This window comes from Lampris incognitus, chromosome 1, assembly GCF_029633865.1.
Source record: "Lampris incognitus isolate fLamInc1 chromosome 1, fLamInc1.hap2, whole genome shotgun sequence".
In the NCBI taxonomy this organism is placed as follows: domain Eukaryota; kingdom Metazoa; phylum Chordata; class Actinopteri; order Lampriformes; family Lampridae; genus Lampris; species Lampris incognitus.
Window position 1 is genome coordinate 99,486,819 of NC_079211.1, and position 25,247 is coordinate 99,512,065.

The window sequence follows — 25,247 nt, forward strand, 5'->3', positions numbered from 1 at the left end:
CAGGTGAATCAGCCGTACTAAATTGTCTCTAGGTGTGTGTGTGTGTGTGTGTGTGTGGGCCCTCTGATGGCCTGGCACCCTGTCCAGGGTGTCCCCCCGCCTGCTGCCCAATGACTGCTGGGATAGGCTCCAGCATCCCCGCAACCCTGAGAGCAGGATAAGCGGTTTGGATAATGGATGGATGGATAGATGGATGCTTCTTGTCCCCATCTCACATTTGTTTGGCAAATGGTTGCCATTTTCCATTTTCAAGACCGTATCATCACCACGGTTTGAAAAAAATGATAAAGCATCCTTGATTCATTAACATTTTGAAAGACTGACCTTTTTCCTGCTGGCAATGCCTGTGTCCATAGAGGCCCACGGGGACATTTAATTTCTGATACCACAGGTGAAACACTCGTTTCTGCTGTCAAAATTGTTTTCCTACCCCCTTGTTATGCAGGTGAATAGTCTTATTTTTCCAATCCCTTTTTATATTCAGAACACCATTCATATTCATAGGCCCCGAAAGTTATCTAATTTGAATATTTCCATGAAGCTATGGAGCTGCGGTGACACATATTGTAATTTTCCATTTTATGGCTGCTTTTTAGCAGATAAGACAATTGCTTGTGACAAAGCAATTGAGCATGGTTAATGGACATTAAAATCCGATGAAGCAGTGCCGCCAAAAAATTCTATGAGCACCAGTTTTGATCCCAGGCATTAATTTTCCATTCCCTTCTCATTTCAGTTGGGGAAATGAAAGGAAACACATTCTTACTGTAAGGTAGCATTCAGGGTTTTTGTCATGTAATTCTTTTTTTCTGGGTGTCTGGATGATTGGCTGCCTAAACAGCTCGCTGGCTTACCAGGCTGGCAGGCTTGCTGCCTGATGGATTGGCTTACAGACTGTCTCGCTTACTGGCTTGCTGGCTGACTAGCTGTCTATTTGTTTTGTTAGCTGGCTGGTATAAATAGACGTAGGACTGTCTGGCTGTCTACATGTCCCGTGCCGAGGATAATTACTGTAGCCGAGCGGCCAGACCAAGAGGTTAACAGTTTTCTGACCTTGTCCCTCATAATACTGTCCTTGTGTATGCTGTCTGCCTCGCGTCCACATGAAGCGTCGGACCCATGACGCAATACCCCGAAAAATCAGCGGAACAACCCCGCATCCCTCGCTTTAGAGCGAGAGAGAGGGAAGAGAAAGTGAGAACAGGGGAGCAAGGGACTCAGATTTGAGGAGAGCACGCTCGAAAAATAGACAATAAATGGTTCCTAGTTTTAATATCTGTGAGCAGATGGGTGAGAAATGGAAAAGTGACTCAGCGGTGTGCTATGCATTGATTCCACACAAACAGCGAGATAGCCAGTGGCTCCACCGCTATAAGATGGGTGTGCCCCCCCCCCCCCATAAATGAACAGCAATAATAAGATCATCTGTTGTCTGTATGTTTGTCTCTACAGTGGACTTAAGATGAACTTTGATGCCTGGAGGCAAATGGGGAAACCCATTGTTGCATGGGAAATGGAGGGGAATGGTCTTCTATTTGTCTCCTCACCATATCGCAGTCTTGGCAGTTTGCGCCAATGACATGGTGGATCTAAATACTTCATCCATGTCTACACAGTTAAAGAGGCTATAACATTGTTAGAATAACCATCAATAATAAAGACTGCAGTGTTCCAGTTTGATAGGGCCCTGTAAATTCCCCCCGAATTTCCAGTGTTGTCAACTTCTGTATGTCACCAGTTTGACAGGGAAGTGCTCCATGGATAACAAGGGGCACATGTTTCAAGGGTGAAGTAATGCAGCAGAAAGTCAGTTTTGGTCAAGTCTCCAGAACTGTGGGTTTGGTTTTTCTGTCTCACAGTGATAACCCAGGCTTCTTGGCAAGCCGCGTCTTTGATTCTTTTGGTAGAAAGGGTTGTTTGTTTACATGTTTTTTTTTTGTTTTTTGTTTACCATATCCCCACAGTATTCCAGGCTCGGCGGTGTGTGCATACGATATGGCAGAGGTAGCCAACGCGTTCACGGGGCGTTTCAAAGAGCAGAAATCTCCAGACTCCACCTGGACACCTGTTCCCGAGGAGAAGGTTCCCAAGCCAAGGTAAAACAGCGCTTAATTAACCGGCACGCACACACACACACGCACACAAGGAAGAAGGCCGGCATCCACTCAAGGACACAAGCAGACATAGATGTGAACAAATACACACACTTGCACCCACACAAACGTACACAGAAATACAGCATATTCAAACACTCTTTTGCATGTACACAACTAAACAAGACCAGGCGTTGCCTAGTAACAGCTGGGCCAAAATGAGTGCAGAGTGGTTGTGTGGTGGTTTTGAGGGTGTGCATTATGGTTGAGAATACCATTGTGGACTACCTGGGTGCTCCTGCTGGCAAATTATTTGTGTTGCAAGTAAACCAAGATTCCAGTGAAGGCAACAGTAGGACGAGTTGTAGCACAGTGAATGAACCACGTAGGAAGGCGACGCTAGTTTGTGAAATGTTGGCAGTACGGGATGAGTGCAATTCAAGGCATTGTGTTATCTTAACTGTTTCGTTGTTGTTTTTATGAGCAGTGTGTTGTCTGTGGACCACGATATCTGGGTTGCAACCAGAACCAAAAAGAGGCTGTGCTATGCATCAAACAGCTAGTTGTGCGGTACGGCTATAGGAGTCACAGGCCGCAGTTGTATAATGTGACTGTCAGGCTCTTTCATAACCAGACTGTATGGCTGACTTTATTAAGCACTAAAATGACGACTGACAACATCGTCGCCAAAGCTAGACCAGTCAGTCCAATGGAAAACAGTGTGCTAAGGCCAAAAAGGCTACACAAAAAAAAAGGCCATTACATTGTTTGCAGAATCACTACTCCCTGGATAATATACTGCTTCCAGCTTTCACGAGCGTTCACTTCACCGAACCTCAGAAATACTGTAATTATCCATCAGCGTCAGTCTCACCAAGCTATCGCAAGACTTGTTAACTGTGCAAGGCCTTATAGCTCCCAATATGAAATGAAACTTGCAAACCTTAAAAAAAAAAAGCAGCATACAAAGACCTACAGTGGGCCTGCTCCCCTATTGGCGGACACGTCATTGTGCAGCCCGTAGCGATGTGGGCCGCACGTGCACGTTGCACAGACCTGATAAACCAGGCCCCGTGCGAAAACAATGAAGGCCTTTGAAGAGGCGAACAATGGAGAGACATCTTGTACATATACTACGAGACCACCTCTTTATACCTCACTGTATGTTGACTAGCATGCCCCCCCCCCGGCTCCACCCTTACATCTGTGTTGAACGTTGCGGAGAAAGGATTATGTTAACAGCTCCGCGTTTTTAACGTGTTACATCGTTTTTCAGAACGTCCATATTTTTTTGTATAAAGGATTACGCTACACATCCAGTGTTGCTTACACACACACACACACACACACACACACACACACACACACACACACACACACACACACACGACACGTCACCTCCATACGCAACCTGCTCCCCTAACACATTACCTCACCTCCCCCACACACGACAGTATCAAAGAGGAGCTCAGTATCAGCAAAGGAAGCATGAGATCATTTTACAGATGGCTGGCTAATTCTACAAATGCACCAGCCTGATCAGTCTCCCATCTTCTGCTCCTTAATTAGCCCGCTAAGAGCTCCTCTCCTCTGCACTGAAAAAACAAAAACAAAACAGCTTTACTACAAAGATCTGGGCCACGATAATTGTTGGTAGCCAGGACGCCCACATGTTTGTGTGTGTATTTCTGTGTGTGTTTGTGTGTGTGTGTTTGTGCTTGTGTTCCCGTATGGCTGAGATTGCGGTTCCTCACCCACAACGAGCCTGCACTGCACGTTGTATGCATGCGCGAATCCACGCGCTGGTGCATGTGATAGCATACTTAGACTTCAGTGTGTGTCGTCTAATTAGCACGTAGTCCACATAATTACATGTTTATGTTCAACAAAGTCAGGTGTTAACAAGACCTGACAGTGCGACACCTCGCCAGTTGATTGCGTTGATCGCATTTTTCCATCCTCCGCTGGACTCACTTCTTGCATGTGAAGGCGAACAGACAGAGAGGTGTGGTGAAGTCACGGGCTTGCCCTGCAGCAGTCTGCCCTGCCACGTGCTAGACTAAGTCACTGTACACACTGCCGTACGGAAAAAGTTTGGCCCTGCTCTCTCTCTGACCACAAATAGATCGATATGTGCTGCAGAACGAAACCGGTCTCGCTACAGCTGTTTCGCTTTTACTTGAGGCCACGTTAAACAAGCGCGCACAAACTGGCTCAAATAACCCTTTGCAAAAGCAGCTTTAACAGTTTAGCTGCAAACATAAGATTATGAGTTGCGTTAGCTAGTCATATTGCTAGTCAGAAACGATGTGAGATTGAAAACACATGCTTGCTTGTGTGTTTGTAAAGCAATGATTGTGGTATTTGTAAAGAATCTGCAGCTGAGAAACCAGACTAAGTCACTGGTCTCTGGCTCAGATTTTTTTTTTTTTATTAAAATCTCTTCATACCACTGTAGTCTTTTCGGAGACACTTTCAGTGATTGATTTGGAGAGTAGATTAACTTCCATCTTTGTTTTATCATCCATCCTCTCTGTATATTATTATAATGCTTTATTCGAGCCATCGCAGGTTGACAGTCAAAGATATATTGGTAGCCAGCTGGCTGGTGTGTCCCAGAGCTGATGCAAGGTTTTACGGTGTGGCAGGGTATCAAAGACTATACATTATAATGACTTTACAAACTCTCAAAGGTGAAATGTTCTCAAAAAAGATATGCTATCAAAAGCAGTTTCCCTTTTACAAGCGGCTCCCCTCGCTCCTTGTATAAAGAGATCAGATAGATAGAGTCATGCTGACTTGCTCTGATGCCACAGAGATGACGATGTCTTCTTTGTGTTCTCTGCTCTGGCTGAAGCCTATTTGACCGTAAGCTTCGTAATTCGGTTTAACATTCGCGTTTATTCACGCAGACTTCCCTCGTAAATATATTGGCGAAAAATTGCCAGTTTCGTCTGCAACTGATGTTTTCTCCCTGTTTGTCACATTTTGGTTTCCTCTTCTTCATCTTTACCCGCCCCGCCATCTTCTCTATCTTCTCCCTCCTCCTTGTCTTCATCCTTGTTCTCCTCCCCTACCTCAATCTTCTTCATCCTCTCCTCTCCTCTCTTCAGGCCTGGCTGTTGTGCTGGTACTCCATCCATGGAGAGATACAAGGTGTCCAACGAGTTTCCCGATGACACGCTCAACTTCATTAAGATGCATCCTCTGATGGACGAGGCTGTGCCCTCCATTGCTAACAGGCCCTGGTTCCTCAAGACCATGGTCCGGTGAGTGTTACATATTCATGGATCCCAGTTCCCCCTGGCACCACCACCACCAAAGGGTTTAAAAACCTTTTCAGATCGGGGGCGGGCGGAGCCAATTTAGTGTGTTTCTGGGAGCCAGGCTTATTAAACTATGCTAGTGCGCCACCAGAAACCAGTCCATGACCCATTTCTGAACTAAAGAAACGCTAATCAGTACTATTGTATGATCTTCATCACACGCAATGCTGTGATGAAGGCAGACTTTAAATGACGACAAACCGTTTGAATTTGCAATGTCGCTGAAGTTGACAAAGACTACGCTGCAGTGGTATGAGCTCGGTGAGCGGGGTAGCCTGATCCAGTGTTGCAAGGCTTTGTCTGCGATGAAGGATTTCATACTATTCATGGTGTTAAACATCTTCTCTAAAGAGCTAAACATAAACATTAGTCTTTTTTATTATTAATTGCCCTTTTAGTCCCTCTGGGAATATTTCTACCAGAGGAATACTGGCGCAAAGACAGGAAGTTTTTCTTTTCTGATCTTGGCTTTCCTCCAGAGTCTCTGGAGTTGAGCCCACGCCCCAAAGCCAGTGTGCACTGTGGCTTTGGTCTTTTGATCGTCAAGGTCTGTCTGCTTTTTGGCTGTAGCACAAACTGATAATTCAGCCAGTGAGTCTCTGGGGGTATAAGAACTGCCCACTGCCATTGCATTGGCCAGGCAAAACTAGCCCATGGCGCATCAGACAGAAGCGAACAAAAAGCCCATGTAGTTTTGAATTTGGAAATGGTTTTGAATTCCGGCTATTTTGGGGTGTCAGGTTAGAATTACACGGGGCGGGCTCAAATGTAAATCTGGCTAAGCACTTGGCTAGCCTCGGTAAGATGAATTACACGAATGACTCTCAATGCATTTTATAAATGATTTGCTTTATATCTTATCTCACTTGTATGACCGACTGTATCTGACCCACATACTTTGGTGGCTTACTCGAACTATGAAGAGGGGTATTCCCAGCAGTTTTCTTTTCTTTTCTTCAAGTTAATGCACTGTATCATGTAACCACATAACTAAAATCTAAGCTTTTTTTTTTACATTTATATAATCAGTGGTGGGACTATTTCATTTTATATGAAAAAGACCCTGCATAGAGCAGGGCCTTGCATGCATGTCTGGGGCTGTAGTTAAAAGCGTTATGTAAGCCTAAAAAGCGTTGACATCATGAAGGCATATTGGGAGAAGGAGGGAAAGGAAGAGCGGGGCACTTTATGGTATCTATGTCACAGTCTGTGCATGGGATATTATTTTTGATTCAGAGAAGTCAGCTGGAAACAAAATCAGTAATAGGGCTTTATCCCTGCCATGCCCCGGAGGGGACGTCTAAGAATCCAGCAGCAGCTTTTGTCACAAATTGGAAAAAGCCCCTCTGTTCTGTCCTGTGACTTATGCTATGGCACAGACTTCAGCTAACTGGGCTCGATCGGCATAAAGGAGGAAGAGGAGGCACTACAGAGTCTCCCCTCTCGAGATTCCTATTACTCTGAATTGGTCCAAGACAGAGGATGTCGTAGTCCTTGAGATTCTATTATTTTGATGAGGCTAAATCCCGTTGACATGGTCCTTGGAGCTCCAGTTATGCTTGAATGAGTCAAAACCACATTAGACCTTCAGATTGCAGTTATTTTCTGATTGGATAAAACCATCAACAAAGAGAACGGAGAGAGATATTCAATGCCATCTCCGAGCGGGGAGAATGGGATAAGGGGGCATGGCCTTGTTATTCTGATGGGCTCACAGCCTAAATCGTATCCTCAAGTAGGTTTAAAACCTGCATTCATTACAACTAAAATAGATTTCAGATGCAAGGTAGAAAATATGTTGCCTACAGTTTGTCTTTTTAACACAGAGAATGCCCAAAGAGATGTTAATGAGGACAAAAATGGATTTCCAATAATTTTTGGATACGCTCTCATGTTTAATCTTCAATTTCTATTTCCTTCAATTAAAAAACAAACACACGTGAGAACACGTAGTATTTGCATAATACAAAGTGATATGGAGTTACACTTTCTGATGGCTAAGAGGGGTTTTGGCCCCAGAACTAATTGGGATTTAGATACTTACATTAGAGGAGGTACACTCTGAGCTTAGGAAGAAAGAAAAATCAGACAGGGGAAGGAAACAGTGTTAAGACGTATTTCCTATCGGTGTCCGGCTAGCGTAGCAGTCTATTCCGTTGCCTGCGGTCTATTCCTGTCGCTGCACTAGCGCCTCCTCTGGTCAGTCAGGGTGCCTGTTCCGGGGGGGGGGCTGGGGGGAATGGCGTGATCCTCCCACGTGCTACGTCCCCCTGGCGAAACTCTTCACTGTCAGGTGAAAAGAAGCGGCTGGCGACTCCGCATGTATCGGAGGAGGCGTGTGGTAGTCTGCAGCCCTCCCCGGATCGGCAGAGGGGGTGGAGCAGTGACCAGGATGGCTCAGGAGAGTGGGGTAATAGGCCAGATACAATTGGGGGAAAAAGCCACAAAAAAAGAAGTATTTCCTATGATACCTAATCTGTATTTGGTCGAACTGAATTTGCCCATAACACCTACGGGGGTAAAAAGGAGGCAACACAAAACGCATGACACTGCAATCTGTCTACCCTCTCATTTCCCAACGTTTGCCTGTTAACCCGATCGACTGTTTGATCCCTTATCTGATTGTACTTATTACATCTTCCAGGAATCGCCTAATTCACCTTATGGTGAGCTAATTGCCGATTGTTTAATTATTTAACAATCAATTAATGAGATTGGTAATACACAGGCTATAGGATCCTGCCTGCTGCACCTTATCCTCTTTGTGGCCACATCTGATGTGCGTGATGGCACACTCATTAGCTGAGTGGTCAGTTCGCTTCTGTCTCACCTGCTGTCTAGGGTTCACCCTTCCCCTCGCAAACTGGAATTCTAAATGGGAAAGGGAGAAGAAAAAAAAACGTGTTTCGATGGCACCCGAGAAGTAACTGCGTGTGTAGTGCTCAGAATACTGTCCTTGCTGGTGGTGTTATCTGTGTTTCTGGTCTCCGTCTGTTGTTTCTGCTGGCAGCCTAAGTGATTAATTGATTGACTAATTGATTTTACTTGGTATTGCTTAACTGTTGTTCCAGGTATCGTCTGACGCGCATCGCGGTGGATAACGCAGCAGGTCCCCATAAGAACCAGACTGTGGTCTTCCTGGGATCGGAGAAAGGCATCATCCTGAAGTTCTTGGCCAAGATGAACAGCGGCTTTCTCAATGACAGCCTGTTTCTGGAGGAGCTCAGTGTCTACAATCCGGACAAGTGTGTAGTTCATGAGCAGTTTTTGTATGTTCGTGCATGTGCGTGTGTGTGTGTAGCAGGTAAGAAGAGAGGCTTGTGTGTGTGTGTTTGTGTGTGGGTGTGTGTGTGGGGGGGGGTACATGGTGGTCGGATTTTGAGAGTGAGATATAAACAGAAATGTCGATTAAGGATGTGATGCCATAGCTAAAGACGAAGGAAGATTGTGGTGTCTGTGTGTGCACCCTTGTGTGCACGTGGGATTTTGCACTGCTCCAACCGTCTCCCCCCCGGCCAGCCAAACCGCCGACCCACCGGCCCCCGTCAGTACCAGTCAGTCCCCCCCAACCCCAAGCTGTTTAGCCAAGCCACCCGGCCAGATGGCTACTCTATCATTTAAAAGAGTTTTATCAGGTTACACTCTGCCCAACCGCAGCTACTAAATTAAAGACATATACCCGAGGGCCCTGGATAACGTAGCACTGTGGCTGCCGACCGCAGCAAAGCCCAGCTCCTCCAGAACCTGGACTGATTAAAGGAAACATACACAAGAGGTCTGTGTTAGTCTTCAGAGCCAGCTTGCGATCTCTTCTTAATACATTATATGGCTGTTGGCGTGTCAGTGTGAGTTCATGTGTATGCACACACGGGTATGGATATGTGTGCCCGTGTGTGTGTGTGTGTGTGTGTAGAGAGAGGGGGAGGGAGTTGGTATTTTTAATAAGAGTGAATGAGGAAAAATCAGCCACGGCATGACCCTGCCAAAGCAAACATTTACACGAAGGAGAATGGATGAGGGCGACAGAATGGGCGAAGTAAAAAAAAAACAAAAAAACAGTGCGGGTAGAAAATCCAGAGGTGAGGAATATATGGAAGAGGGGTGGAGAAGAAAGAATTGAAGGATATGTATTTGTATGAAAGAGCAAGGAGGCGATGGGAAGCGGGTTTCAAGGTTGCCACGGTACCTCTGTTCCCCCCCCCCCGACATTTCTTACCATAGTCATGTGTGGGGGGGGATGAAGAGCAAGCCCTGCCTCTTTTCTACCCCTCCCCATCTCCATCGCTCTTTCTTTCCTACCCCCTGCATCTCTCCCTTTTATCTCTCCCGGTCTCCCGCCTCTCCTCTTCTCCCTTGTTGTGGCAGGGGCCAAGCATGCGCTGGCTGCCTGCCATCTGGCTTTACTTGCATACAGTAAGTGACTTTGCCTACTTGCCTTGCTGTCTTATTGCCTAACTGTCTTACTGGCTGGCTGGCTGGCTGGCTGACTGGCTGGCCAACCAGCTGGATCAGCGTAAGGGCTGCGTGTTGTGCATTACCCAGTGTAGATGGACTCTAAGCCATAATTGAGAGTATTAATGCGGGGCCAGCGCACCGCAAAGGGGGGGACTAAATATCCAAAGCTGGATGGCGGGACGGTAGAGGAATGGATGGAGAAAGAGATAGAGCGATGCTAGACACGCCCCGAGGGGATTAGAGGGTGTGCCCATGGGGGCCCCCACTACACAAAGAAGCCTAGGGTGGGGCTGCAGGGATGGAAGGATGGAGGTACTGGGTGAATGGTGGATTGGGGGCAGTTGAGGGGGGGGGGTGCTGATGTTGGTTGGGGTTTACACTTGCTAAGTGCTGTGTTTTTTTTGCTGACTGCTCACAGTGCCCATCTGTCTCTTAATATCCCTCGTGTCCATGTCCGTCCTCATCCTTCGGCTCGCTTTATCTCCTCTCTCGCTCCACTCACGACCTTTTGTTCTCCACCGCATTATCTCGCCCTGCTCTGGTTTGGTATTTTTCCCTGTTTTCTCAAATTGTGCTCTTTTAGTTCTCCCCACAGCTGTTTGTCTCATGTCTGGTACTTAAACGACTTAGACAACCGCACAGACAAATACAGACAGACCAACAGCAAGACATGCTACACATAACCAACCCTGGTATCACTGTGTTTCTGTTCTCTCTCTCCTCCGCGGCGTCCTCTCCAGGTGCAGTATAGACGGCGTGGAGGACAAGCGCATCATCAGCATGCAGATAGACAGCCAGAGCCACTCTCTGTGGGTAGCCTTCACCTCCTGTGTGGTTAAGGTGCCACTATCTCGCTGCGAAAGGCACGGTAGATGCAAGAAGTACGTTTGTTTGTGTGCACCCTGCAACCCTCCAGCTTATTTGCTCATTCACGGGCTGTCGTATTGTGAAAACTTCTGACACGGAAAACAACTTTGGCAAAGTGTTGTATGATGGGGGGGCTGATGGTTCGTGTGTGTGTGTTCCTCCAGGTCCTGTATCGCCTCCAGAGACCCATACTGTGGTTGGGTGTCAGAGGGAGCCTGCAGAGAGGTGGTTCTCGACACAAAGTAAGTGGATGTGTGGTTACACTCATTTACGGTGACACTCCTGTTACGTTAGTGCAACAGCCCTTTCTGTGCTTTCAGATCTGTCGAATTCCACCTCCTTGTGGGTATGACATCTCCTGCACCACAGCTCCGCCACTGCGTTACCCCTCGCCGTCCGTCTACCATGCGTCAGTGCGGCACCCTTTTCGCAATAATTCCCGAAATTATTGAAGACGTCAGTGATTCCGGGACGCGTTTTGTCGAGGACTCATTTCCCCTATTTTCCGTGGGCCTCTTTTGTTTTATGTCGCAGCCTCCTTTGTCACTCCAGGGTCCTCTCCCTATTTGTCATGTCGGGTGATCTCTCTAATTTTCGCGGCTTAAAAAAGTGGGGTTTCCTCCAACTGGGAAGGCCGCTGGAGGGACGAGTGGAAGAAAAGCGTTGTTTGCTCCAGGCTTGGGGTTGGGTCCTCTGGCTGGGGGAAAGCTCGGTGGTAGTGGCAGCTATAATTTGTGGCTGTAGTTATGACACAGAACCAGATTGTGCTCTCTGAACAAACAGCGTATGGAGTTTTGCGGTGGGAAAAACATTTTACGGATGAAGTCATAACAAAAGGACCAGTGCCCCGCTGGCTGTTTGATGTCCAATTGATTCCCCAACAGCTAAATGACTGGTCTGGCATGCCGTCGCACGGAAAACTGACAACCGCTCACACACACACACACACACACACACACACACACACACACACACACACTCTCTCTCTCTTACGACTGCACACCCTGACACACATGCTCGCACAAACACACGCACGCGCTCTCCATCCTATTATTATTTTGTAAAGCCTGGGCTCTGGACCGTTCTGATTATTTTCCACTTTGGAAAGGGAACCGGTACGGAGGCATTAAGAGGGCATTTGACCTCACTCCTTCACTCTACAATATTTCTGAGTGAGTGAGAGGAGGATTAGGCCTGGTTGGATCTGGTGGTCTGTGGCGATGTGTTCAAAGCATTTTCCGAGCCGGACAAAAAGAGGTCAAAGGCGTTTCGCTGTTGAGCAAAAAGACCCCTTAGAAGAGAAGTCCTAAAAGAAGTGTGGCAGCCCTGCCTGGTATCCGTGTTGCTGTATGAATGACTACGCCACACTTCTGGAAACAGCTGTTTGGCAAAAAAACTGTCTCTGTCGTCTCCACGTCGGCGAGAAGCTCCCCACCAACAAATGTCTTATTCCAAAATTTCAGTGATTTAGGGATGGCTGTCCAAAGTGTCATCTTTCTCTTTTTCTCTCTTCATCACAGCAATCATGCCTATCTATCTATCTATCTATCTATCTATCTATCTATCTATCTATCTATCTATCTATCTATCTATCTATCTATCTATCTATCTATCTATCTGTCTGTCTGTCTGTCTGTCTGTCTGTCTGTCTGTCTGTCTGTCTGTCTGTCTGTCTGTCTGTCTGTCTGTCTGTCTGTCTGTCTGTCTGTCTGTCTGTCTGTCTGTCTGTCTGTCTGTCTGTCTGTCTGTCTGTCTGTCTGTCTGTCTATCTATCTATCTATCTATCTATCTATCTATCTATCTATCTATCTATCTATCTATCTATCTATCTATCTATCTATCTATCTATCTATCTATCTGTCTGTCTGTCTGTCTGTCTGTCTGTCTGTCAGTCTATCATCTATTTGAGTCCTTTGTTTCTATTCATGCTTCCCTCTTTACCAGTGTCCCCTTCTGTCTTCCCTGACATATTCTTTTGTCTCTTGTGCGCTGCCTTCTCCATCCCCCTCTCTTCTTCCATCTGGTCTTGATGCTAGCATGCCAGCTTTCTCATGTAGAGATATGCCTCTTATTCAAGCTATAAACAGCTTGGACTCTGGTCAAAAGCAATATGGTCCCCAGCCACCCCCTGACCACACATATGATGGCATATGAGTTTATATCATCAGCATCATCATCATCATTATCATTACCATCATGTAAACAGGGCACATAATAGCATTTCACAGACAAGGCTTTGCATGTTAAAGAAAAGTGTTTGTTTACGATGGGAGCTATTGTCACGGTCCCCTCCCTTGCATTTTTCTCATGATTAGGGGGTAGGCTTGTTAAGGAAGCATGTAAAAAGAGGGAGTTTGGGCATCCAGGTGTCGTGGCGGTCTATTCCGTTGCCTACCAAAAACGGGGATGGCCGGTTCACATCCTCATGCTACCTCCGGCTTAGTCGGGCTTCCCTCTGACACAATTTGCTGTGTCTGCAGGTGGGAAGCCGGATCTGGGTCTGTGTCCTGGTCGCTGCACTAGCGCCTCCTCTGGTTGGTTGGGGCACCTGTTCGGGAGGGAGGGAGAACCAGGGAGAATAGCGTGATCCTCCCACATGCTACGTCCCCCTGGTGAAACTCCTCGCTGTCAGGTGAAAAGAAGCGGCTGGCGACTCCACATGTATCGGAGGAGGCATGTGGTAGTCTGCAACTGGGATGGCTCGGAAGAGTGGGGTAATTGACCAGGTACAATTGGGAGAAAAGGGGGGGGGTCCCCCAGCCTCCCCCAAAAAAGAGGGAGTTTTCCACAATTTACATCTGTACTGAAACGTATTACCTGATGATTCCCAGATTGTGTAAGCCAAACCTTGACAATCTCTGTGAGTCAAAGCTTAATGTAACACACAATTCTCAATGCTTCTCAAAGCCACAGCCAACATTTCAATTGTGGCATGAATGCTGTTATGCCTGGGCGCCATTTTACCAAACAAGTCCCCCCCTATGACCACGTATTTCTCATCATGAGCAGATCTGATGCAAGATAATGTAAGGTGCCCCTAGGCTGCCCCTGCTTAAAGTAGTGCAGCTCAGTGCATTTAACATATGCATTATGTGGTTTCACCGGAGCTTTAACCCTGAACTTCTGTAACGTGTACATGCTGACATGCTGAATGGGTCTATGTATGGTCTCATAGGGAGTCCTGTGTAGTCAAAGGGTTAACGTGGACACATTTATCTTGTAACACAACTCAAAGTACGCCAACGTGCTCCCCTTGTACTTACAGGGTTCATCGTTAAATCATCTGTGGGGCCAGTGGGATGGAAGCCTAAAGCTATAACCGCATAACTTTGGCTCCAGACTAGTCGACTTATGTTCTTACCAACTGGTCATGCAAGAAATAACTGTGCTGCAGCTCACCATTAGTGTGAAGTTTTGACTTCACATGTCTTGATGTGTAACAGCGGGATTTGAGCGTGTCACCTCAGGGCTGCCCAGGACTATGTTAGCGTTAACGAAGCCTTGCTGGATAATGGCCACGGAGATGGGCGCATAATAAAATCCGGCGTATATAATAAAATCCATTAAATGGTAAGAGTGCTTAGATGCCATTTGTGCTTATACAGGTTTAATTGTGCAACTCTGCATCTGCTTTGCAATTATGGCTGTGCCTGTGATAGGCAAATCAGATAAGAAGATTAAATATGCTCTTAGATGTGCTCAGATGATGCTGTTGTTGTTTTTGCTGTTGATATTTAGGTTGCTTTTCACGTAACACAGCCCGCCTCTAGTTGGGGTTTTATGAGACACGGGGAAATGATTGATTGCATGTTGCGTCCATCGCCACCATTTAAATTTGTCTTAAATCATGCTTGACATTGCCGTTGATATGTTTAATGATCTGATTATATTATTCACAGTTCATCGTTCACGGACCATATGAAAGTTCTGACTTCCAGAGATGTGAAATGCCCGATAGTTCCCTCGGACTTGTTCTAGTTTCTATTCCTGGTTTTTATCAGGTCCATGCTTTGCTGACAGGGGGTTAGGCTGGGTGGTTTGGTTTTGGAAAATGATTCCCCGTCTTCACGCTATGATCGTGGCCAGTAGAGGGTGAGGAAGATGAGAGGTGGGTGGACAAGGAGGTGGAGGAGGAGGCGGGGGTTGAGGAGGCGTGCGAGAGGCTGTCAGGGGTGACTGTGATCCTGGCTGACAGTTGGTCCGCTCTGTTTCACTGATCTCCTTACCGCCTGCTTGGTGGTCTCTCAAAAAAAAAAAGAAAGAAAGAAAAAGAAAACTGGTCTCGGCACAGCTTGCTTCAGAAAACAATATCTCTTAACCTCCCTCTGTCTCCAGAACACTCTCTCGCTTTCTCTTTCTGCCCCCTCTCTCTCTCTGTGTATCTCTTTCCCCACCTCGCTCTTTTTCCGTTTCTCTCTATCGTTCTCTGTCATATGATTGCTCTCAAGCCTGGTTACCCCTCACTGCTCTGGCCCTGAGCCATGTGATTAGGACTGTGGCCCCATATCTCTATAGTGAACCTAGAGAGCTAAGCTCAAGTCTGTAAAAACACCTCTGCTGTTTTCTCTGCAGAGGTGTTTTTACAGTTACAGAGATCAGAAGGTGTGGCTCCCAAGGTTTTCTTTTTTCTTTTTCTTTTTTCAATCGCCTTTGCCATGGAAAACACCATTTTTTTCGTTAGTGACAATTAGCAAACAGAACCTTACAATTGTTATTGTGGTGAAATTATTAGTACCGTTATTCTTCTCCTGTGACATGAAGGCCTGCTACTTCCCGGTATTCGGTCCTGTGCCAAATTGGTCTTACCGACTTAATTGTCCAGCTTCATTTAAAGCAAGTGGTTTGGGCCATGAAGATATTGGATAGCTATTGTTTCATTTTGCTCCAGTGTTGGCCTTCCCATTGGCTAGCTCGCGTGCTAATATGGATAGCTTACAGGATAATGATACCATATGTTGGGTGGTGTGCCTGTAGTCACGTTTCTACAGCCTTCTAAGCATGTTGCTAGGTAGTTTGTTGCTTTGGTGGAGTGACATGTCTGCATGGCATGGCCTGTTTTCAGCTGCTGACCATGATGTCTCTGTTCCCCGCAGATCAGCCTTTGAGCAGGACGTGGAGCATGGCAACACAGATGGCCTGGGAGACTGCCAAAGTAAGCAGGCCGTCTTCTCTCCATCTTTTCTCTCTCCCCTCTATGCTCTCTCCCTTCTATTGCTCCCTCCCTTACTCTAACTCCCTGTTACTCTTCCCTCGATCCTTCGTTCCCTTCTCCTCTGCTGTCACCTTTTTTTTCCGCCTCTCCCTGTCTGTTCCTTCCTCACAGTCCTGTCTTTCAGCCTCTCCCATCCATCTGTCCCTTTCTGCTCTCACCCTGTTCTCTGTTTCCCCTGCTGTTGCTCTGCCACTTTGGCCTTGACGGCACTCAATAGAGTCTTGTGTCCCGGTGGGCGAGTAATAGGGGTTCTTTCTGGAATGTAAAAAAGTACAACACAACACAAACAGTCAACACCACACAGGGTAAGGATTTACTCACAAGCTGTCATAGAGCTCAGTTCAAAGCACAACACAAGGCACCGAGCCCAACAACCCCAGCCGTCAGCTCAATCCAGGCCTGTCAGAAAGGTCTCTTTTGCTCTAGAACACAGCGTTACAGACAACCGTGCATACACAAAATATGCATCGGGCTTCGAAACGCTAACAGTGTGAATCAGAAATGTGTATCTAGTAGTAGACTGACGTACTGGGTGTGAATTGCAGTACTCTCTGGGCATAAACTTGGGCTGGCTGGGATGCAAGCAAAACTAGAAAAACAAAAAGCTGTCACTGATGCACATTCACCTCTATTTCATTTCAGTTTAGTCTGTTTGCAAAAAATAAAAGCATATTCCTCCATTCAATTTCATCAGTATGTGAGTGAAGAGAGACCATGGCATCAGATCCTTGTTAGAATTATCCCTGCAGAAGCCGTATAGACCACCGCTGATTAGATGTGAGCTAACACACTGAGCAGCTAGTCGATTCTGCATTACTTTAAAAGTCATGGATTTTTATCAGGTTAAAGCATAGGCCTCCACTACCTCTGAAAGCACTAACAAATTGTTCCCTCGTTTTTTTGGGTTTTTTTTTCCCCATTTTCTAGATACCTTTGTGGCCCTGAACGGTAAGTATCCCATGCAGAGGCAATCAAATAAAAGAGAGGAGATCTGCATTTCATCTCCCCTCACTCTTTACCTCCCAGCCCCGCCCTTTCATCCAATCTATCAATCACTCCCTCTCAAGTAAATGAGAACTCCGCCCACAAGTATAACGAGATGTTATTAATGACTTGAGGTTTTAATTAAATTCATTTCTTTCCCTCTTTCTTTATAGACATTCAGTCTACTTATGAAGGTCATGAAAGATTGCAGCATGGTCAGCCAATCTCACTTTCTATACCAATGTCCTAGCTGGTGTCAAAGCTGCCCCCCGACCTTCATCCAGACCCTGATATTTAGAATTAAGAACATTAGAACATTAGAATTAGAACTCTTTCACGAGGGTCCTAATTCTAATTAGTTCTATTAGAGCTCCCCTGCTGCCTTACCCCACTGTCTGCTCCCATTTAAACATGAGTTAGGCTCCCCACCCTGTCCGATAGCATCGATTAGCCCTGACCTTTGCTTCCCTAATTGGATGGATCTGGTTGTTAGTGGTTTGAGGCTATGTGGTGAGGGGGTGCATCGCTGTGTGCATTAATTGTACAAGCTGTTGACAGAAAGAAGGAGGGAGAGGAAGAACGAGAGAGCGAGAGAGAGACTAAACAGAGGCTCAACTGTTTGGCATGGGGAAAGATCCGATGTCTTTCTTTCAGTCACAACTATGCATTGTTCGGGTGATGCAGGGTATACGCACACTCAGGGACTGCTTATACTCAAAAGTCAAATGTAAACATGGACGGATGTTCACATTGATGTTCATAAACAGGCATGTTTGTCTGTACTCACACAGACATGCACACACATTCACAATTAATTTCTGGCTCTCTCTCTAGCTAATATATTCACTGATAGAATCATACAAAAGGAATCCTACCTTAGTGAACGTTAATAGTGTGTTGGAGGTGCTGGCTGACTGTTGTTATTTCCCCCTCTATGGCTTTTTAAGGAATGATAAACAGATACGGTCGGCCTGAAGCACTTTCACACTTATCCCTGCCAGCCACCTACATGCACACACACACACACACACACACACACACACACACACACACACACACACATACATATACATGCCCACACACACACAAGCACACATACATTCTCGCCCTTACTTTCTGTGCCTAATCAGGAGGTGCAATAGCTTGGTTTCGCAGTGAATTACACAAACGTGTGCACACACGCATACACACAAACATATGTACACACACGAACACATACACACCTTGCATCTGATCTGATCTGCAGCTGCCAGATCAAAACAGTCAGATCCATGAGGAATGACAAGAATAGCTATTTTGAAGTCATTCCAGATAGCCTACCTCCCTGTCTAACCCCCCTGTGGCTGTAACCCCCTTGTGATTCTCCCTCCCGTTTGTAGATAAAGGGTCACGTAGAAAGCATCTGTGCTGGTGTACACCCCTACAGTTCTAAATATGCTTGCACAGCTTTGGTTGTATGTTTTGTGGGACAAACGCATACAAGTGTGTGCATGAACACACACACATACACACATGTATATACACAAAATCATCATAGCATGTGTATGTGTGTGTGTGTGTATATATATATATATAAATGTATATATATAAATGATATCATATATGGATTTTATATTAATTAATATATATATGTGTGTGTGTGTGTGTGTATATATATATAAATATATATGTATGTATGTATGATATAATATTCTGCTCCTCATTTGTTGAGCACTTTTATCAACACCATTGATGGTTTCTGGGGGAAAAAACGCTAAATATATATATATTTGTTCTCACACACGTAAACACACTCAAATGTACATACACGTATACACACTCAAATATCTACTCGAGATTCTCTATCAGTCTGTCTCTCTCTTTCTCTCCCACTCTCTCTATTTAAAACACAGGGCACAAACATTCATACACACACACACACAAAATCACACACATACACAAACTCATATTCAGGATTGTCTTTATTTAAAACACACACCCGGCCCACTCACACAAATACTAAACACTTACACAAAATCATGGGCACACATATTCCAGCACACACACACACACACACACACACACACACACACACACACACACACAGTTTACACCCCCAAACTGTCTCTCTCTCTCTCTCTCTCTCTCTCTCTCTCTCTCTCTCTCTCTCAGTGGCTGATGTGGACTCGTGGATAAATAAATGTTCCCGTCCACTCCCCGCTCCAGACTAGACGTCCTCGCCTCTCTTTTAATCTGTAGACAGAGAAAGATGTGCATCCGTCGGCAGTTTAGGGCTTTTTTTTTTTTTTTGCTTTCTTGATCCGCATTGGGGCTGAGGCTCCCAGCTCCCCCTCGCTATGTGTGTCATCTGCCTGAATTGCACTTCCCCTGGCGGTGGGGGAATGAATTATAAAACAGGCCTGTCACACTAATCTCTCAGCCTTGGGCCGATAGTTAAATAAATCATTTTAATGACTGCCACACAGGAGGGTTGCGTGTGTGGAGTGGGGGGGGGTTGTCTGTTGTGCATAGCCCACCAAAGGTATCAATGTTATCTTCTCGAAATGCCCCCTTTTTCAAACACCCATGAACAAACACGCTCGCCTGTCACTCTCCTCGGTGTTGGCATGATAAAATGGTTTACTGGGAGTCGTGGGCTGAGCACCATAGGCGCTGCTTACTTAAAGTGTAGCCCCCCCCCTCTTATGGGGGGATAATTCCTATAGCTCGTAATCAAGTAAGGCTCATCCAAAATTGTATATGGCGGCTTCTGTGTAAGGAAGTGGAAGGGGAATGTGATTAGTATGGTTCAGAGATGTGCAGCCAGGTTAAACAGAGGCAACATGGTAAAATGTTCAGATTCAGCTTTTAAAAGAAACTGGGTTGGGGTTTCCGGGTAGCGTAGTGGTCTATTCCGTTGCCTATCAACACAGGAATCGCTGGATCGAATCCCCGTGTTACCTCCGGCTTGGTCGGGTGTCTCTACAGACACAATTGGTCGTGTCTGCGGGTGGGAAGCCGGATGTGGGTATGTGTCCTGGTCGCTGCACTAGCGCCTCCTCTGGTCAGTCGGGGCGCCTGTTCAGGGGGGAGGGGGAACGGGGGGTGAAATGTGTGATCCTCCCACACGCTAGCTCCCCCTGGTGAAACTCCTCACTGTCCGGTGAAAAGAAGCAGCTGGCGACTCCACATGTATCGGAGGAAGCATGTGGTAGTCTGCAGCCCTCCCCGGATCGGCAGAGGGGGTGGAGCAGCGACCAGGATGGCTCGGAGGAGTGGGGTAATTGGCTAGATACAATTGGGGGGGAAGGGAGGGGGAGAAACTGGGTCTATAGAGAGAGAGAGAGAGAGAGAGAGAGAGAGAGAGAGAGAGAGAGAGAGAGAGAGAGAGAGAGAGAGAGCAAGTGAAGGACAGATAATAATACTTGTTGTAATGACTATGCTGTTGTAAGTAAACACATCCCCATCTTGAGAGATAACATGCCCAGCAGATTTTGAATTACTTCTGCCTTTGCAATATTTTCATCATCGCCACACCCTTCTACCTGTGTTACAATACCCCGCTGACCTGTTGGCCGGTATTTCAGATCGTTATCAAGGAGTATGATAACAGGGTTGAGTCGGATATCAGATCGTTATCAAGGAGTATGATAACAGGGTTGAGTCAGATATTCACTAATTCTTAGTGATGTGTTTTCTGATGATCGACCTCGCCATGTTCTTGATTATCCCGAGAAGCACATGTAGGAAATAGACACGACAGATAGACCGGTAGAAATCCAACAAGTTCTCCGGCTAAAAAAAAAAAGAAGAAGAAAGGGTAGGAGGAGGAGTAGACAGAAGATGAAAGTGGAGTAGGTGTACGGGGAGTTTCTTACAGTAGAAGTGATGAGAGGAGATGAGAGAAGAAGAGAATATAGGGGAGAAGCTGGGCAGACTGGGGCGGCCAGAGGTGATAATAGAAGAAACAAAGAAATAAATTTGCCCTCCGTCGTAAGCTGGTTGACTTAAAGCTTTAGAAGTTGGGAAAGAAGAGTGCATATCAAAAGGAATAAGATATTACTTGAAGAAAGAAGAAAGATTTAAGACGAGAAAGGTTGGAGAGGAGTGCAGGTCCAAGCAAGTGCTGATGGGGCAAGAGAAAGAGGAACGGAGAGAATATAGCTCAGACTGTAAGGCAAGCGAAAGAACAGAACATCGCATAGAGAGACAGACAGACAGACAAACTGACTGACTGACTGACTGACAGACAGACACATCAACAGATAGATAGACAAACTGACAGACAGACAGACAGACCAACAGACAGACAGATAGACTGACAGACAAACATATCAACAGATAGACAGACAGATAGATAGACAGATAGACAGACTGACAGACAGACAGATAGACTGACTGACTGACAGACAGACAGATAGATAGACAGATAGACTGATAGAAAGACTTACAGACTGACAAACAGACAGATAGATAGACAGACCAACAGAAAGACAGACAGACCAACAGACACAAAGATAGACAGACTGACAGACAGACAAACCGAAAGATAGACAGACAGACAGACAGATAGATAGATAGATAGATAGATAGATAGATAGATAGATAGATAGATAGATAGATAGATAGATAGATAGATAGATAGATAGATAGATAGATAGATAGATAGATAGATAGATAGATAGATAGATAGATAGATAGATAGATAGACAGATAGACAGACAGACCGATAGACAGACAGACAGACCAATAGACAGACAGATAGACTGATAGACAGACAAACCAACAGACAGACAAACCAAAAGATAGATAGATAGATAGACAGACAGACAGACAGACAGACAGACAGACAGACAGACAGACAGACAGACAGACAGACAGACAGACAGACAGACAGACCGATAGACAGACAGACGGACAGACAGACAGATAGACCGATAGACAGACAGACTGACAGATAGACCGATAGACAGACAGACAGACAGATAGACAGATGAAAAGGGAGCTGTTCTTTTGCCCTTTATATCAAAGGTAAGCACCCTACAGTGACAGCGAGGAAGTCGATTGTATTCTGCTCTGTTCTGACAGGCTTGAAGCAACTGTGACATATGAGTGAGAACAAGAAGAGAGAGAGAGCCAAAAAACTCTGGGGAAATGCACACACACTCGTACACATGAATACAAACTCACACATACACACTCACTAACTCACAAGTGCACACACACACACACACACACACACACACACACACACACACACACACACACACACACACACACACACACACACACACACACACATTCGCTAATGAGTCGCTCAGGGTCACTGGGAAGAAACACTCTTGTTGCCTCACACAACCCAGGGGCTGTTCCTGTTTGTGTGAGTGGCTGACATACATATATAAGTGTATCCACATGTGTGTGTTAGTGTGACAATGTACACTACAGATGTGTGTGTGTCATTTGACTTCCAAACGTCCCCTGTCTGTGTCCTTAAATGTGTGTGCTTGTGTGCACTGAAGCCTGACTGTGTCTGCCCTGAGCCTTAGTTAACCTGTGCTGTGTCCGGCAGGCCACCACCATCACCACCACCACACCCTCCCATTCCCCACCTCCGCCCTGCCCGAGGCCGCAGAGGGGCCCCTGGGGCGGGGCCGCATGGTGGAACGCAAGGAGCCCCCCATGAGCTCAGACAAAGGGGAGGACCCGTACATGGCCGTGCCCTCTCAGACTCAGCCTGATGTCAATGGTAAGCCTTGGAACGCAATGATTTGAACGGCCAATTTGGCCCATTGTCACCTGTGGCAAGGTGGGGGGGTGGGGGGTGGGGGGGTAATTGAGATTTACCGCTGCCAGGCTGCTTCCGGCTGACTAGGTGCAGAGATAGTGGATCGCTCTCTTGCTGTCTCGCTCTCTCGCTCTCTCTCTCTTTCTTTCTCTTTGTGGAGGACAAATTGCTTTACACTGAACACGTAATGTACACACACACACACACAGACACACACACACACCCGCACACATACCCGTGTACACGGCTGGATACAGTCCGTGCACATAAAACAGTGGGCATGCCTTTATGCTCAGGTATACTGGCATTCTTCATTCATTAATACATGAGTGCGCGCACACACACACACACACAAGCGTGCCGTCAAATTGATGTATTAGCTATGGACTGTAACGTCCCACAAGAGATGTAATATCAGGACCATCACATTTTGAACAGGGAGCTCGCAATGTATTTATTTCCACAAGAAGATAGCGTCGGCCTTAGCTCTGCCGTGATGTGTGACACCGTGACATGACATTGAACGCCCTTTTTTCCACGTGTTAACAACCTGCCAAACATTATACTGCCTCAAGGATGGCTCTCTGGATAAAGGACAGACAGTGAGAGGAAGAGAGAGAGAGACGACCCAGTTGGGGGCGGAGGGGGGGGGCTGCAGTGCCGTTCATCACTGTTTTGTACCGTAAAACAGATTCGCTCATTACAGATCCCGTTAATGCAATATGCAACATGTCCTCCATTACACAGATCACGCCGTTAGAGCAAAGTCACCGCAGCGGTGAGTAGATATTGATTATCGGTAATGATTATGGCCCGTGACCGATGCTCTGGTTGGTACGTGTATCTACGTATAGGGCGGACAGCTAGCTTAGGTTAAGGTGAGGTCATTGTCACGTATGGCTCTTAATAAATTGTTGCGCGAGAGCAATGCTTCTTAGGGACCATCAGTATCAGTAAGAAAAAAAAGCCATTTGATTAATATAGCCATGAAAGTATTTTCATAAATGTTCATATCTAACCAAAATCCCTCCAATGACCTGCCAACTCCTTAAAGGTAGAACGAGTAGGATTTTCCTGAAAATCAGTGTATAGACTCATACAAAAATAATCCCTCTCAGTCATCGCTTAGGACCCACTAGACGTGAGTGGCGGTGTCTGTGTCTGCAGAGACCCTGTCCCCTGTCTGTATTTTCTTATTTTGCTGTGTACAGGACATTTCTGGGCGTTAACCTTTTGGGCAGCGGGACTCTGTAAAAACAGGGTGGCGTGGCGGTCTATTCCATTGCCTACCAACACGGGAATCATCGGTTCGAATACCCATGTTACCTCCGGCTTGGTCAGGCGTCCCCACAGACACAATGGCTGTGTCTGTGGGTGGGAAGCCAGATGTGGGTATGTGTCCTGGTTGCTGCACTAGCGCCCGCTCTGGTCAGTCAGGGCGCCTGTTCAAGGGGGAGGAGGAACTGGGGGGAATGGCATGATCCTCCCAAGTGCTACATCCCCCTGGCGAAACTCCTCACTGTCAGGTGAAAAGAAGCGGCTGGCGACTCCACATGTATCGGAGGAGGCATGTGGTAGTCTGCATCCCTCCCCGGATCGGCAGAGGGGGTGGCGCAACGACCGGGACGGCTGGGAAGAGTAGGGTAATTGGCCGGGTGCAATTGGGAAGAAAAAGAGGGGGGGGGGGCGTAGCGACCAGGTGTCAGATTGAGATCGTAAGGACGCCGCCAAGAGGAAGCTACGACAATGGCGGACACAGCACCAAAAAGATGCAAATTTATTGAGGCAAAACGCCCAGCGGACGAATCTCGTTCCAAAACGAGAGTGAATCTGGAGTTGGCTTTCACCCGCTGGCGAGCGCTGAAGGCGAGGATGGGGATGAAGAGCAACGCGGTGTTGGCCTGTACACTAGGATGTGTTCTCGACCCTGCGGTCAGGGGGTGTGTCCTTCTGGTGTCGTTGAGCCCGGGGCGGGGGGGGGGGGGGGGGCAACTTTGAACATTGTGTTTCCAAGCCGCGACCGACAAATCCTACTCGTTCTACCTTTAATTAAAAACACTACATTGGATCATCCCTTTGGCTCAGTGGGCCACGGTGTAGATCATTAGAAAAAAAACACTTAATGCCTTAATTCCAAGGCCGTCATTAAGCATATCTGTCATACCTCACACTTCTCTTTCTAATAATGGTCTCTCTGAGGCAGTCTCTGGGGTGCAGCAATTACTGCAATGCAATATGTCAGCTGGAAGCAGTCGGGCACGTTTTGGTAGATGGGAGCACAATGGTGGCAGAGACTCCAGACAGCATGCACTACAGCCAGCATCACGACGTGCTGTTTCCCCCCTTGTTGCCCTTACCTGAAGCAGGCGAAACACCACATGAGCCCTGTGACGGCGGGGTTTCGCAGTTTTGCGAATCCTGTCGTGTCGGATGTTACCAGGCAACCGGAGCATTTCCTGGCGGATTACAGATGGGTGGATGTCGTTAGTGCTGCGACACCTTCCCCCTATTCGGGGGAGTGAGAGCACCCCAACAAGACTTGC

At 46.6% G+C, this 25,247-nt stretch overlaps 1 protein-coding gene across 1 annotated transcript in view; it reads left to right on the top strand.

Moving 5' to 3' along the window:
• sema6a (sema domain, transmembrane domain (TM), and cytoplasmic domain, (semaphorin) 6A) overlaps positions 1–25,247 on the top strand; it is a 133,336-nt gene that overhangs the window by 90,234 nt on the left and 17,855 nt on the right. Inside the window, exons 12-19 of the mRNA XM_056278492.1 lie at positions 1,965–2,096; positions 5,207–5,362; positions 8,491–8,664; positions 10,615–10,755; positions 10,906–10,983; positions 15,835–15,893; positions 16,881–16,901; positions 22,489–22,665. Of these exons, the coding sequence (XP_056134467.1) occupies positions 1,965–2,096; positions 5,207–5,362; positions 8,491–8,664; positions 10,615–10,755; positions 10,906–10,983; positions 15,835–15,893; positions 16,881–16,901; positions 22,489–22,665 (938 nt within the window). The remainder of the gene's footprint in view (positions 1–1,964; positions 2,097–5,206; positions 5,363–8,490; positions 8,665–10,614; positions 10,756–10,905; positions 10,984–15,834; positions 15,894–16,880; positions 16,902–22,488; positions 22,666–25,247) is intronic.